This window comes from Hemicordylus capensis, chromosome 1 (assembly GCF_027244095.1).
Source record: "Hemicordylus capensis ecotype Gifberg chromosome 1, rHemCap1.1.pri, whole genome shotgun sequence".
Lineage (NCBI taxonomy): Eukaryota > Metazoa > Chordata > Lepidosauria > Squamata > Cordylidae > Hemicordylus > Hemicordylus capensis.
The window spans coordinates 162,816,028-162,832,864 of NC_069657.1; the positions used below are offsets into that span (position 1 = coordinate 162,816,028).

General features: G+C 44.0%; 1 protein-coding gene across 5 annotated transcripts in view; it reads right to left on the minus strand.

The window, feature by feature from the left end:
• Window positions 1–13,742, minus strand: part of SLC12A8 (solute carrier family 12 member 8) — a 104,349-nt gene extending 90,607 nt beyond the window's left edge. For 2 of the 5 annotated variants that reach the window (XM_053287597.1, XM_053287568.1), the window contains exons 1-2: window positions 13,589–13,742; window positions 1,308–1,537 (exon numbers count right to left, since the gene is read on the minus strand). In XM_053287597.1, coding sequence (XP_053143572.1) covers window positions 1,308–1,427 — 120 coding nt within the window. In that variant the 5' untranslated portion in view covers window positions 1,428–1,537; window positions 13,589–13,742. Of the gene's footprint in view, window positions 1–1,307; window positions 1,538–2,720; window positions 2,810–13,588 lie in introns of those variants that run through there. The other 3 variants (XM_053287586.1, XM_053287584.1, XM_053287576.1) reach the window with 2 other exon arrangements.
• Window positions 13,743–16,837: the final 3,095 nt, after the last annotated feature.

Below are 16,837 nucleotides of genomic sequence, written 5' to 3' on the forward strand. Positions count from 1 at the left end.
GGCCCACAGCCACCAGAATAGTAGCCATTGATAGACCTGTCTACCATCAATCTGTCTAAGCCCCTTTTAAAGCCATCAAAGCTGGAGAGGGTTTATGGTCACTATTCTCCGCCGTGGAGACAGATGCAAAGAACTCATTCAGTTTCTCTGCAATCTTCTTATCCTCCTTAATAAATCAAATCAAATTTCTTTATTTCAGTCGGTGACCAGTGTGAGATTAAAACAAATGTAGAAGCCTTAATAATCCCTTTCACATCCTCATCATCTAAGGGTCCTACCACCTCCCTGGCAGGTTTTCTACTACTGATATACTTGAAGAAGTTTTGTTATTCCCCTGGACACTTCTAGCTATATGCTCATCAAACTCTCTTTTTCCATCCCTTAATGTCTCCTTGCATTTCTTTTGCCAGAGTTTATGTTCCTTCCTGTTCCCTTCATTTGGGCAGGACTTCCATTTTCTGAAGGAAGTCTTCTTCCCTTTTATACGTAGCTTCCCTGACTCTACTTGTTAGCCACGCTGGTGTCCTCCTGAACTTGTTGGCACCTTTCCTCCTTCTTGGTATACATTCCAACTGAGCTTCTAGTATTGTGGTTTTAACTAAGTTCCATGCTTTCTGGAGTGATTTGACCTTCCTGACTTTCCCTTTCAACTTCCTTCTTTCCAGTCCCTCCATTTTTGATAAGTTTCCTCTTCTGAATTCCAACACATCTGTGTTAGACTTCCTTGACAATTCTCCACTTGTATTTATGCTGAATTGGATCACACTATGGTCACTGCTACCCAATGGTTCTGCAACTCTGACATCTCACACCAGGTCCTGGGCACCACTCAGGATTAAATCCAAAGTCGCCATCTCTCTGGTTGTTTCCACGACTAACTGTTCTAAGGGACAGTCATTTCGCACGTCTAGAAATTTGGCCTCTCTCTCTCATTACCTGAATGTGAATTTACCCAGTCTGTGTGTGGGTAGTTATTACTGCCCTGTCTCTCTTTGACGCCTCTCTTATTTGTTTCTACAACTCCAGGTCACTTTGAGAACAAGTCCTGTAACCAGATGCCACTCCCCAAGTCTTCTTTTCACCCAGTGAGAATGTACACACTTAACAAAATAAAATCACAAAGAGGGTTGGGAGTGGTTTTGTTTTGTTTTGTTTTTGCAGGAAATGGCAAACAATTCTGTATCAATTTCAGAGAAACTGTTAAAAAAAAAAACCAACTATGAAGGTCACAGGAAATATTAGAGCTTTATATATTGCATCACAGTAGCCAGGACACAGCTGTAAGGGAAGAGACCTTCTCAGCATACCTGTTGTGCTTCTTCATGAAAAAGCTCCTTCACGTGCCCATCAGTCTTCATTCGGCTGCTGTCCCTGGGCAGAAATGATCTGCCATTGGAATCAAAGCTGTTGCTGGGAAGTGCCGCCATAATGCCAAAGACAAGTCACTCGAGACAGAGCATGAGGTCAGCTATTATGCTCAGGTGAGTTCCTGCAGGATTGAGGTCTGCACAGCAGAGGCTTCATTGCTTCACTTTACCTGGTTCAGTGGAAAAATAGAACAAATTGCGGTCATATTCAGAGATGTAGGCTTAACATGTAATGTGTCTACTGTGGGAGAAAACTGGAGTAATACTAAACACCACCATGGAGCAGCACCTGCGTATTTCCACCATGCCAGAGTCAGAGCTTAATCAGCAAATAAAAACAATAATAAATGTCTTGAGCCTGTGATGTATCTGAATGCTAGACCCGACTTTGCTTCTCCTAAGTGTTCATTTGTGTACAGCCCAAGAGAGAGACATTGGGTAAGGCTTTTCTTACAATTGTAATGTCATCACTATGCCGCCAGGGGGAGAAATATCTGGAATAACTGAGTGTTCCAGGGTATGAAACTCTGCCCTCAACTCCCCACTGGTTGGGAGAGAAAGGAAAGGTTCCAAGGTCAAAGTACAAAGACTGTGTTCTATAAGGAGGGGGATAAAGAGACAGGATGACTCCTGGGTTCCAACAACAGGGAGATTATGCCCCCTGCCCTCTCTCTTCATCTGATCCTTGGGCCTCAGAATCTCACCACCACCCCACGGGGGGTGGGGGGTAGCCCCTCTTCATCTGTTCTGCTGTGCAGCTGTTTTCTTGGCCCTTGCCCTCCCCACATGCTATGGCAAAGCAAGCCCAGATCTTCTCCATAAGTCCTACATGGACATATGGGATAACAAAATGCATGCAAATTGTTAAGTCACAATGTGGTTCCTCCACTCTGGGCAAGCAGCAATGAAGCAGTTAAGGTTCACTGGTTCCCTAATGTTCATTCCTCTCCAGTGGAAGGAAGGAATCCTTGCCAGCACCATCCCTGGTTGCTTTTTTTCAGTGCAACTGAGGCTTCACACAGGGAAAAAGCAGCAGGGGCTGATGAACTCTCAGCAACAATGTTAGAGCTTTTATGCAAATCGCCTCCGTCATAAAAACAAGAAAGGGAAATAACATGCATGCAGGTAAAAATGGTTTCTTAATAGGCTGTCAGAAGACAGGCAGAAAATTTGTTTCATAGGAGCTTCAGTGTTAAAATTTGCTCCAAAATTAAATTTGGCAATGAGAGCTTCAAGATCATCAAACAAAAAAGAAAACCAGCACTGTTGCTCATCCCAGTTTTAGTGCCTTGTTTTCTAAGAGTTTGGGAATCAGTCAATGTTCAAAAGGAGGATATTAATATAGTAAATTACCTGTGTGGGGAGGTTTCATTGGATTCATATAGAGCAACTTTATAGCTCCCTGAAGAAGTGGACACTCAAGCAGCTCTAAGATCCTTAACTGTGGGATCAAAAACCACCAAATACAGTGTTCAACTAACTTGAGTCAAATGCTAAATATATAATTTTAACAGGATTATTTCAGAGAGGAAGGCAGAGCAATCCTCCACATGCTAACCTCTGCTAACTAAGCAAAGAGGCATCTTTCAAAGTGGTTATATTTAGCAGGGGTAGAGCAACTGGCCCTATCCAACCCCAGCACAGCATCCCTCCAGTGGCTGTTGCTGGTGTGAGCCCTTTGGGGACAGGGGACCATCTTCTTGATGTATTATTTATTTTTTCTATGTAAACCGCTTTGAGAACTTTGGTTGACGAGTGGTATATAAATATTATAGTAGTAGTAGTACTAGTGTTTACTCACATATCTGACTTAACAAGTTCAAGGGACTTACTCCTAAGTAGTGTGCAGAGGCTGGTGGCCACCTCAGTGTATTTCATATTATCAAGTAGCTCTCAGAACCCTGCCTAACTATTAGGATTCTCATTTGGCCCCATGCTTGTGTATCTTGGCAAACTCTCCCTCTTCTGAAGAAGGTTCTGCTTCTTAGACTTCATCAGTAGAAACTTTTACGCATCTGCTGTACAGCAATCACTCTAACTACAGTTCTATGTTTCGTTTGTATCAGGACAGACTTATCATGGAGCAGCTCTGTGTTACGAAGACTGGCTGCTGGGGGTTCCGCCAGGGAAAGCTACTGCAGGCCTTGCTATCCGCTGGCTGTTGCTTCTGCTGCCCCAAACTGACCTCCCACCGCTGGTCTCCGCTGCTCCACTAACCACTGCAGCTGCCAAGGGATAACTAGTGCCAGAGGGTGTTGGTGTATTATGGCACAACCAGCTTGCTTCCATTTGCCCATCATGGCGATTGCAGTGATTAGCAAGGCCGTGGAGGTCAGCAGAGGCTCGCAACAGTGGGTATGCGGAGGTGGTGGTGGTGGCCCACCAAAAATGTTTGAGACAGTCCAATGCCAACATTGCTCTGCCACTCGGGAGAGGAGAGCTGGCCTGGTGGTAGCAAGCATGACTTGTCCCCATAGCTAAGCAGGGTCCAGCCTGGGTGCATATGAATGGGAGACTTGATGTGTGAGCTTCATCCCTCAGGGGATGAAGCCGCTCTGGGAAGAGCAGAAGGTTTCAAGTTCCCTTCCTGGCTCCTCCAAGATAGGACAAGATTTTTTATTTTTATTTTTTTATAGGACAAGATTTTTTTTAATTGAACCAACAAACTACCAAAGCATAGAGTACGTTGCCAAAGCACAATTATATACAAAGTGGTTGTTTGTACATGATATATCTACAAGATAGGGCTGAGAGAGATTCCTGCCTACAACCTTGGGGAAGCCGCTGCCAGTCTATGAAGACAATACTGAGCTAGATAGACCAATGGTCTGACTCAGTATATGGCAGTTTCCTATGTTCCACTGGGTTTGTATTGCCTATCGCATGGATTCATGGTTCTATGCTATATTGCATATATTCATTAAATACATCCAAGATATTCCTGTCTGTCATTTCTTATATATACTAATTACTGGTAGTTACTTCCCCACCCAGGTATACAAATATACTAGGAAACATATTGTATCCTTATTGTAATGCCCCTGCAAAGAACCATAGTAAATTGCAAATTCTTTCCTAAAAGTTGCAAACTTACAAATGGGAGACACGAGTGACATCACTCACCAACATCCTTGTTTATTTCCCCAAAGAATTTTATAAAAGACAAGAAGACTTCCTTTAAAAAGGGGAAGTGTTACCCAAATTAAGAGAACAAAAAGGAACGCAAATGCTAGTTAAATGTTAAGTTGACAATAAGAATGCAAGGACCATAAAGACAGATAATTTTTAAAACAACTCTTTAAATACTGTAGGCGCAGAAAAACACAAGAGGAGATAGTTGGATAGTTTTGTCCCTGTTAGGTGACAAAAGAGACTGTTATTTCCCCTACAACAACACAGGGCAGGCAAGTGCAGAGAAGCTGGATTTTGCATTGCTCTTCACTGCAGAAGATTGTAAAACAGATCCACATGTCAAAACCACTTTTTTCCCCCAGGAAGGCACCTGAAGAACTAAACCAAATAAGGTTACAAAAGTTCTAGTTAAAAATTAACAAGTCACCAGGTCTTGGTATCCACCACCAAGAGCTCTTAAAGAACTCAAACGTGAAATTGCTGATCTAATAAAAATACACAACTTGTCACTAAAACTGGCCTCCTTACCAGATGATTGGAAGATAAAGAGTGCAACACCCTTTTAAGAGAGAGATCCAGGACATTACAAGACAGCTAACCTAATGTCTGTTCCAAGTAATTAGTGGAAAGCATTGTTGAAAATAGATATATTAAGCATACAGAAGTCTTGCTGAGGACGAGCAAAGAGAAGTCCTGCCTCATCAGCACTTTTGGATTTAAGAATGTCAATAAGCATGCTGACAGAGGTAATGAAATAGACATAAAGGGTATTCTCACGATCACTGGAAAGTGGGCTAAGGGCTCACTTCCCAGTAACGCTTAGCCCACTTTCCAGTCATCGTGGGAACTACCGGGCTTGCAGGTGAGCCCGTTGGTTCTAAAGCAGGTAACCTGCTAAAGTACCCCTCCTGTTAAACAAGGTTAGCGGAGCGAGCGCACCACTAACCCCGTTTATTTGATCGTGTATTGCCACAGTGTGGTTCCGTGCTGCAGCAACACATGAGGAGACCCCCGACTGGGAGGCTGCAAGCAGCCTCCCAGGCTTGGGGGTCTCTTCAGAATGCCCCATGCGCTCGCGTGGGGCATCCTGGAACTTCCGGGGGCCACACGGCCCCTGATCTCCACAGCCCACGCCAGTTCCGTGACAGAGCCGTCAGTCATGTGGGCAGCCAAGCCTGCCACCCAGGGCTGCCCGCTCTCCCCGCAAACCCGCTTCCAGCAAGTCTCACTGATCGTGAGACTCGCCTCATAATGTACTTCAGTTTCCATAAAGCTTTTGACAGAGTCCTTAATAAACTTAGCAGTCATAGGATAAAGAGGAAAGACACTGAAGCTATTCACAGGCGAGGCGTGTGCAAAACCAGGCTAAGGAAGCCAGCCTAGTTTTGCACGCACATGTGTACCGCTGAGATTGGCAGTTTGCAGTAGCAAACCTGCTTCTGGAGCCACCCTCCAAAATGAGGTTAGGTAAACGATTGCTCTCCTAACCCCGTTTTACTGATCGTCTGCCAGCCCAGGCTTGGGTTGGCAGATTGCGGGGCTCCCAGCTGGCTTTGGAGAGGGTGGATTCCCATAATGCACCGCACACTTGTGCAGTACATTATAGGAGGGGGGGGACACAACATGGGACAATGCGTCCGGCATGGCGGCACCCCAGCCCTCGGAGCTACCAGCAGCATGCAGAAATCGCCAGCACCCAAAAGGACAGGACCGGATCATCTTCAGGAAGGTAAGCTCTTTAAGGCTTCCTCTCTGATAGCCCTCTTGCCCTTTCTTACTGCTTGTGAGAAAAGGCTCTATGGGTAGAAAATGGCAAGCGGAGAGTACATGCAAAGAGGCAGAAAGTACTAACACAACTTTGCAAAATGCATGATTAACCCGCGGAATTCACTGCCACAAGACAGCCATTGGCTTAGGCGGCTTTAAAAGGGGATTGGACAAAGTGACATGGAGGATAGGTCTGTCAAGAGCTGTTAATCATAGCTAGCAGTCAGAGTTTCCAGGTTCAGAAGCAATATGCTTCTGAAGGACTGTAAGAAGCTGCCTCATACCAAGTCAGTCCATCTAGCTCAGGATTGCCCACAGCGACTGGCAGCAACTCTCCAAGTTTGGACCTCTGTGGAGATTCCAAGGCTGGAGTCTCTCCCAGCCCTACCTGAAGATGCCAGGGAGTGAACCTGGGGCATCAGTGGGGTGGAGCTGTTGCCTTAATGCCTGGCTTGTGGGGCTCCTCAGAAGCTTCTGGCTGGTCACTTGGGCCTGATCCAATAGGACTGTTGTTATGCTCTCACTCGCTCCTCTAAACATGTAATTGTTCTTCCAAAATGCCTGCTAATCCATTATTCTCTTCTACCTTCCTATAACCAGAATGCCACTAAAAATGAGCTTATACCAGTCTGCTTAATTCATAGATTCTGCAGCTTTTAACATACAGATACAAAAGGAATCTATATCATGCCTGTCCATGGATTTTGTAGCCTTTTGTGTTCACTCTGCAGCTCCATAATCTCTGCTTTTGCACCTTAGGATATTTTATCAACACGCATGCACTAAGGAAGCCATATCAGCCGAAACCACTGGTTTCAACAGATGGCTGGTTTGTAAAAACAAGGAGGTTAATATATTTCCAACCATACACAGAGGCTATTCTCACGCACAGTGGAAAATGGGCTAAGGGAACCCAGCCCGGTTCCCACCGTGCATGTGAACTGCCGGGAGCTGTGTTGTTCCTGGCAGCAAGCCCGCTTAATTGCCACCCTTAAACGAGATTAGTGGAGTGAGTGCCCCACTAACCCCATTTGTTTGTTCGTGTGTCACCACAGAGCAGCTCCACACCATGGTGACTCACGAGTAGCCCCCCCCAACTGAGAGGCTACAATATGCCTTCCCTCATCAGGGGGCTCCCCAGAATGCCCCACGCACTTGCACAGGGCATGCTGGGACTTCCAGGGGCCAGGATGCTCCCAATCCCCACCATCCCATCCAGCTCCATGAGGGAGCCAGTAATCGTGTGGGCGGCCAATCCAGCTGCCCAGGGCAAACTGCCTTCTCATCTGCAGGGAGAGCGAGTCAAGTCTGCTTTCCCCACAGAACCCTCTTAGGCTCTCCACACTGCTCATGTGGAGAGCCTTACGGTGTAGCCTCACTAACTTCCAGAGGGGCTCCCTTTCCTACTAGAGGGGATACTTTATAGGTAATATGACCCAGCATCTAACCGCCCTGAGCCATTTTGGAAGGGCGGTATACAAATCAAATCAATCAATCAATCTTGCATGACTTTGTTTAAATAAAAGCTCCAAGCCGACATCATAGTTGATTTCTTTAAAAGACCTTCTTTATGGCACCCCAGAGAGAAAGAAATGGAAGATAAGTGAATCTGAATTAAAGCAACTAGAGCTCTAATTAAGGGAGGAATATTAGATTCAGTACAAACACATTAGTTTTTAATGGAGGTAACTTTACAGGTAGCTCCAATCCTCAAATAAATCCCAGGAGAGGAGTATGTAAGAGAGGAGACTGTAGTAATGTCTGCAATGGATGATGAATGATATTTTGCAAAGAGGAATTATGCTGGAGTCTTGGAAGTATGCCAATATTGCAGTAATTCCAAAACCAGATCAAGATTTAACTCAAGTCAAGAACTATAGACCAATCTCACTCTTAAATAATGATTATAAACTTTTTGCTGCCATTTTGGCAAGGAGAATGAAGGTTGTATTAAGACTTTTTATTCATGAAGATCAAGCAGGCTTTTTGCCAAAACAGCAATTAAGAGATAATGTGAAAACAGTTCTGAATGTATTGGAATATTACGAAAAACACAATGATAAACAGATAGCTATGATCTTTCTGGATGCAGAGAAAGCATTTGATAATGTCTCCTGGCAGTTTATGTGAAGCCTACTGGATGTAATGGGAATTGGTAATAATTTTATTAGGGTTATTAAGACAATGTATTCAGAGCAATACGCTAAAATTATTATAAATGGGGAACTATCAGATAATTGTAAAATACAAAAAGGAACTAGACAAGACTGTCCACTTTCCCCATTACTTTTTATATTAGTACTGGAAGCGCTTTGTAGAAATATTAGAGAAGATGATCAAATACAAGGCCCGAAAGTTGGGAAACAGGAGTATAAACTTAAGAGCCTTTGCGGATGATGTGGTGTTTTTTCTAGAAAATCCACTAGAGAAGATCAGAAGACTCTTGCAAAAAATACAACAATTTGGCCAACTGGCCGGATTTTATATAAATAAGACTAAACAAAGGTGTTGACAAAAAATATGGACCAGAAATCTAATGATAGATTTTTTGAAATAAGTGAACTGAAAGTGGAGAAGAAAATTAAATACTTGGGCGTCTGGTTGACAGACAAAAATTCTTTGTTGTTTTTAAATAATTATATCACAGTAAAAACCGACTTGCAAAGATGGACTAGAATGAACTTATCTTTAATGGGAAGAATTTCAGTTGTGAAGATGAATGTTTTACCTAAAATGCTGTTTCTTTTTCAGATTATTCCTATAATTAACATGTTAACTTGTTTCAAGCAATGGCAAAAGAATATAACCAAATTTGTTTGGCAAGGGAAAAGACCAAGAATTAAATTTAAAAATTTAACAGATGCTAAAGAAAGAGGTGGTCTTACCCTACCTGATTTAAGGTTGTATTTTGATGCTGTTTGTTTGACGTGGTTAAAAGAATGGATAACATTAAGAAATCCCAGAATACTTGATCTGGAAGGATTCTATAGAAGGTTTGGATGGCATTCATATCTGTGGTACGATAAAAGTAAAGTGCATAAAGATTTTCTTAATCACTATGTAAGAAGGAATCTAATGAGAGTGTGGGTAAAATATAAAAAATGGTTGGAATCTAAAACTCCATTATGGCTATCCCCGATAGAAGCTTTAGCACGTAAAGAGACAAATATGCAATCTGAATGGGGTACCTATAGGGATTTGTTATGTTTCCAAGAAAAGGGCTGTAAATTAAAAAACCTAATCGAAGTACAAAATTGGGTTAGTAACTGGTTTCAGTACCATCAGTTAAATGAAATCTATAAGAAGGATCTTAAAGTTGGATTTGAGGATCAAATGTCGAGATTTGAGAAGGAGCTGTGTGAAAATGATGAAAAATTAGTTTCTAAGGTGTATAAGCTGTTGCTTTTGGAGGAGACAAGAGATGAAGTGGTTAAAACGACTATGATAAAATGGGCTCAAGATGTGGGTCATAATATAGATATGGCAGCTTAGGAAAAATTATGGAAAATGGATTTAAAGTTCACTGCATGTTATACTTTAAAAGAAAATTATTATAAGATGATGTACAGGTGGTATTTGACACCCAAAAAATAGCATTAGTGTATAAAAATGTTCCAAACAAATGTTGGAAATGTGGACATTGTGAAGGAACTTTTTTTCATATGTGGTGGTCTTGTGGGAAGGTAAAGGCCTTTTGGGATATGATATATAATGAGTTGAAGAAAATTTTTAAAATGACATTTCCTAAGAGGCCAGAATCCTTCCTGCTGGGAATAACGCAAGGAGAGTTTTCCAGAAGAAACTTAACATTTTTTATGTATGCAACCACGGTGGCCAGAATAGTATATGCGCAGAAATGGAAGGACAATGAAATGCCCTCAAAAGAAGATTGGTTGATAAAAATTTTGGAATATGCTGAGATGGCAAAACTTACAGTACTGATAAGAGATGAAAACTTGGAATATTTTAAAGAAGATTAGAAACCATTCTTACTATACTTAAAGAACTATTTTTCTAACATGGACCTTTCAGCGGGGTTTGAAATTTAGTAATAATAGCAAGTTGGGTAGAGTAAAATCGAGTTTGCAATGTGTAAGATATATGTTTTGAATTACTATAGCAATGGTTGAATTGTATAGTTAATGAATCGCGCAGATTGGTGAGCAGGAAGTCAATATTTACTTAATTAGATGTAACAGGATTGTTAAGATATTGTAAAAACCAATTAAGAAATTTAAAAGCAAAGAGATTGTAGTAATATCTGGCATCTTTTGTCCAATACCAAGTGCTACAGTAGAATACGGTGAACTAAAGTCATAGGCCTGGTTCACACAATCATCTGAATTTAGGTTTAAAGTTGGTAACCAACATTAGCATGATTGTGTAAACTCATGCCAAGGTGGGAATCTCAGTTTCATCTCAGGACACAGACTGACATCAATAATCTTGGTGTGGGTTCACACAATCACACTAATAGTGTTTACTGACTTTCAGCCTAGATTCAAATGATTATGTGAACCAGGCCATAGTTTGAACCAATTTATTTTGACACAATGTGCATACAATGTAATGCATTTGACAAATCACAGGCAACAATCGGCGTGTTGACTATATTATACAATATGTTCTGAAAATGTGAAAAGTACAAATTGCACCATAATATCTGTGCCATGTTTACCATGTCTGCATTCATGTTAATTCGCACCAAAGTTTACTGGCTCTGTGGCCACAAGAATACAGTTGCTGGCTTTTGAACTGCCCTAGTAACTGTCTTTGAAGGCAGTAAGTTTGTCTCCAGAAGTTTCACCTGTTTATTTTGCATATCAGATCTCTGCTAAGGGGACAGGAGCAGGTCTTTTGTTTTTTCTTCTAACCACAGTAGCTCAGGGTTATAATCATTTGATAGAAGTAGACTTTTATCATGTTTAGAACAACCACCTTTTTAAGGACTCTACTCCTGTGCTTTTCGCAGAGAAGTAATACTTAAAAACTTAGCAGGGGAGAGTTTCTTTCAGAGATTTATCTCCATGCCAGGGAACATTTCTCCTGCTAAGCTTCTGTCAGGCTACTGTCAACAGTGATGATCTTGGAATCATATGCAATTACTCTTATTTAAAATGCAAAATGCAAAAAGTGATTACAATTACTTTTATTTAAATGCAAAATGTAAACGTACTATTATAGCAAATACTGTTTATTATTGCTGCTACTACTTTAAAGGTCAGCTAAAAATTGTGAGTTCAGTTGCTGTTTGTGCCCTCAAGAAACCACGTGTTAAAAATACTTTGTGTGCCACGGTTTGTGTAAGGGGATGATGCTTAATCTGCGGTGAGAGTAGAGGCCTCCAGCAAGTGGGGGTCTCCAACTCCAAAGGCTTTTAAGTCCAGGCTCCAAAATTACCTAAGCACACCTCTGAGAGCACCTGCACTTCTGAATTGGCAACTACATAACTGCTTAGGATATTTCGTTATTTCAGCCACCATCAAGCATTTCCATGATACTTCCAGGTTCAAGTGAAGGGTGACAAAACATGTAGCCAGTGGTGCTCTTACCCCTGGACTTTGGGGTCCAAGTCCAGGGCCTCCACACACCCTGGGGGCCCCCAAATCCTCTTTAGTCTGTCCTGGGTGGTGTGATCGCTGCTGGCCCACACAGAGTCAGGTGGCAGAGTGTGATTATGACCTGTGCCAGGTGCTTTAGAGGTAGAGGGGGGAGAGGGGAAATAAATTTGTGGGATGAGAATATATTAAGTTGCATGTGGAAACGTTTCTGCTACTGCATATTTGCATATACATATATCTGTTTTTGTATTTGATTCTTGTGAGTTCAGTTGCTGTTTCTGCCCTCAAGAAGCTATGTGTTAAAAATACTGCATTTGTCATGTGTGTGGGGGATAAAGCTGAACTTGTGGGGAGGGGCCTCCAAAGGCCTCTAGGTCCAGGCTCCAAAATTACATAAGTGCACCTCTGCACGTAGCATCAAAAAGAACATAGGAAGCTGCCATATACTGAGTCAGACCATAGGTCCATCTAGCTCAGTACTGTCTACCCAGACTAGCAGCAACTTCTCCAAGGTTGCAGGCAGGAGTCTCTCTCAGCCCTATCTTGGAGAAGCCAGGGAGGGAACTTGGAACCTAGATACTCTTCCCAGAGCGGCTCCATCTCGAAGAGCAGGGCTGCTCAACTCCGGCCCTCCTGCAGATGCTGGCCTACAACTCCCAAAATCCCTGGCTATTGGCCACTGGGACTGGGGATTATGGGAGTTGTAGTCCAAAAACAGCTGTGGGGCCTAAACTGAGCAAGCCTGCCCTAGGGGAATATCTTACAGTGCTCACACATCAAGTCTCCCATTCATATGCAACCAGGGCTAACCCTGCTTAGCTAAAGGGACAAGTCATACTTGCTACCACAAGACCACCTCTCCTCTCATTGAAGAAAAGTACTTCTATATAAGATTTCTCATTTATACACAGATGAGTAGGGCTGCAACTTTAATTCACCATTAATTGACTTGTTCAATTACAAACTTTTAATCAACTAAAGAGACAATCCCCAATTAATTGGGCAACGCACTGAAAAATTTATTTATTTATTTTAATATGAGGGGCGTTTTGTTTGTTTTTTACTTATAGTCCTACTGCCTGTTTTCCGTTTTATAAAAAATTATAAATCTACTTTCCCACTTTTTAAAACTTCAGTCTTGATTAACCTCACAGGCCGGCCCATCTCGGTCCCAAGAAAAGAGAAAGAGTTTACGGGTACGAGCGTGTGCGCGCGCACCTACACTGGCGGAGGGAAGCCGGCAGGAGCTCAGTCTTCTGCCCCTCCCTACTGGGGCGCGCCCGCCTTCCTGCCGAGGAGAGCCCTTGATGCGTGGACTGATTGGGATTAGCTGGGGCGGGTTTCCCTCGAGCACTGACGAGGCCCGCCGCGGAGCAGAGCCAGCCCACACTTCCACGCCTGCACGGGCGGGCGCGCCACAAGAGTTTCCTGGATCCGGGAGGGAGGCACCTGCTGCCGCCTGTCCCCAAGCCTCCATCTCCTCCTCTGATTCTGCCCAGGCAGCAGGACTCGCAGCGCGCGAGAGGAACTTCTTCCCTGCCCATCCCTCTCTCCCGCAGGAAATGCCAGGCTCGCTCTTGCTTCCAATCCCAAGAGGCCCGCCTAAGCAGCTGGAAGAGGGCGCCTAGCTGAGCCGGACTGCCGCCCCACTCGGGACTTGGGCATCTCGCGCTTTCCTAGCTGCTGGCTAGGAAAGCGCGACTCCGCCGCCTTAGTCCTCCTCGCGCCCTTCTCCATGGCTTCCTCCATTCCCGAGCTCACCTGTGCCTGTCTCCGCTCAGGGAAAGGGGTGCCGCCGTCTCCCTTCCTCCCTCGCCGCCGTGGAGCCTCTTTCCAAGCAGCCCCACCGCAGCTCCTGCTGTCTCCCGCGCTGCTGCTGCTGCTGCCCCGGGCACCGTCTCAAGTGCCACGTGGGCGGGACTGGGGCTGGCTCTTCGCAGGTCAGGAAGGGCTATTCCTCAGGTGTTTGCTCTGCTTGTGGCCCTCCCCCTCCTTGCTCGCAGTGGTGTTTGCACAGGTATGTGCTACCGTACCAATGCTATTGTGGCTAGGAGCTTCTGAAGAGCCTGGTTGTGTACTAGGGCATAGTATGAATTGCATACAGATTTGTTGCCAGTAGGTATACTTAGGGAAACTGCTGTCATGTGTCTGAAATAATAACATATTCAGAGGTATAGTTATAATTGAGCAGATGGGTTCAAAGAACCTGGGTCCCCCAGCTCTACTCCTCCCTATTTTCTTCATTATCTCCCTCACTCCAAGGGGCCACTGGGGAGAGGGATGAACACGGCCTCCTCTCTCTCCTAGCTAGGCCCCTGATACTCATTCTAATGTATAGCTTTAATGAAACTAGGGAACAAATTGCTTGTTTCAAGTTGAGGATTTTAACAGGGTGGGGATACCTGGAGAAACTCTTGAATTGCAAGGGTTGGCAGTTCTAAGGCTGCAGTCCTAAGCCCCACTCTGCAAATAAAGTCCGACTGAATGGAGCAGGATTTACTTCTGAGTATGCATGCCTAGGACTGTGCTGCAACACATCTGAGTTCAACACAAGTAAAGTGTGCCGTCGAGTTGGTGTCGACACAGAGCCCTGTGGTTCTGTGGTGCCCACAGAGCCCTGTGGTTCTCTTTGGCAGAATACAGGAGGGGTTTATCATTACCATTTCCTGTGCAGTATGAGATGATGCCTTTCAACATCTACATATATCACTGCTGCCCAATATAGGCATACCAGTGGAGATTCAAACTGGCAACCTCTGGCTGGCTAGTCAAGTCATGTCCCTGCTGCACCATTAGGTGGTTTCGGTCTAGCAAGCATGAATTATCCCCTTTGCTAAGCAGGGTCTGCCCTGGTTTGCATTTGAGTGGAAACACTATATGTGAGTACTGAAAGAGATTCCCCTTATGAGATGGGGGCCGCTCTAGGAAGAGTACTGGCATGTTTGCTTGCAGAAGGTTCCAAGTTCCCTCACCTGACTTCTCCAAGATAGGGCTAAGAGATTTTCCTGCCTGCAACCTTGGAGAAGCTGCTCCCAGTCTGCGTAGACAATACTGAGCTAGGTAGACCAATGATCTGACTCACTATATGACAGCTTCCTGTGTACATTCATCTGTGTACAGTGCACACAGCTAAAAATTATTACAGAGGCACAATTATTCATGTGTTATGTTGAACACAGGTACAATTCCTAACTGTATTCTGCATATGAAGGGGCCTGTACCCAGACTTACTTTTAAAACCAAAGCAGGTACAGTCATTCAAACAAAAACATGTAAAAGCATACAGACATCTGACCTCAGGTACAACATAACGTCTGAGCAGGGCTTCTGTTATGGCTATAGATGTGTTCCAGTGCACCCTCTGTTTTCTATAAATGAAGAAACAATCTGGGATCACAAATACTTACAGCAACTTTTAAAATTACAATCATCCTTCACCAACTGTGGATTTATCTAATGCAGTTTTAAGAATGTGCAAATGCATTTTTGTAGGCAGTCTTTCCTACTGCAGCTTGAGTATGCACAAGTTATCACATGATTTGGGTTGTGAGAATCAGGAAAGAGATGGAGATGGTGGAGAAAGAGAAATTGAGGAAAGAGAGAAGGAGGAGAGAAAAAGGGAGAGAAGTGGAGTTCAGAAAGAGAAACAAACAGAGGAGAGAAAGAGAAACAAACAGAGGAGAGAAAGAGAATTTTAAGTGATTTTTGGTGGTTCCAAATTTTCCCTTTCTGTTTCCTGAGGTTCGTCCTGCTCGTTCTTCATAGTGATTCTTGGTGATTTAAAGTGAATTAGAATTGGGGTTAGGATTAATGAATATGGGCTAGTTGATTTTTGGTGGTTCCAGATTTTTCCTGAGGTTCAATCTGCTCATTCTTCCTAGTGATTCCTGGTGGTATTTAGTGATTTTTAGTGCCTCCCTCCCCCCTGCTTATTTTTGAGGTGTATTTGTGACTGTGATTCCCCTAACCCTCTGATTCCCATAGACTTCTTAGTCTTGCCAACCATGGGGGTCTGCGAGAACCGAACCCTTGCAGTTGGCAAGGGATGAATGTACAGACGTTCTATTAGCCATTGCATGTTACTGAGTAACATTGCATGTTACTGAGCAGGAGAAAAAAGCAACTCAAAATGACACTGAAGTAGCTCTGATCTTCGAGGGGTTTGCCTCTCATGAGTTACAGCCAGTTCAGTCGTTTCTTTGTGCCAGTTTTCTCCCTTCTCATAGTTTGAGCACAAACTCTAGTCCCATTCGCACATTATGTGCAATGGGCATACAATCTACATACAGATATGTACATATGTACAGTTATTCACACGATGGACCAGGTCTCACGATCAGTGAGACCCGGTTTTAACGGGTGAGTGGGAAGAGCGGGCTAAGCCCACTCTCCCCGCTCACGAGCGGGCAGGGAGCCCTGGGCGGCCGGACCAGCCGCCCACACAATGGCCGGCTCCAAGACGGAGCCTGCAGGGGCTGGGGAGCATGGGGGGCGTGCAGGGAGGCCTGGGGAGATCCACAAGCCGGGCGGCTGCTTTTAAGCCTCCCAGCCGGGGGTCTACTCACAAGTTGCCGTGCTGTGGCTACTCATGAGCAGATAGCCCAGGTTTGCGGAGCGCTCGCTCCACAAACCTGGGCTAAGGGGTGGGCTACAGGAGCGGGTTAGCCGCTCCAGAACCACCAGGCTCGGCTGCGAGCCCAGTGATTCTTACGATCACAAAAATCAGGTTAGGATTTTCCTAGCCCGATTTTTGTGATCGTAAGAATAGCCCCACAATGTAGAAACACATACAGCATTACACTTCATATCACAATTCAGTGGGATCTTACCCAGGTTAGCTTTTTAAGTTAATGCATTTACATTACATAAAAGCATCTACCTGTATACAGACATCTGTATGTATATGCAATATAATGCCTGAATAGGGCTATATGGTTTGCACAAATCATGGTTTGCCCTTTCAAATTAAATGGTAATCTGTGATTTGCCAAAAACCAGACGCAGCAGCTT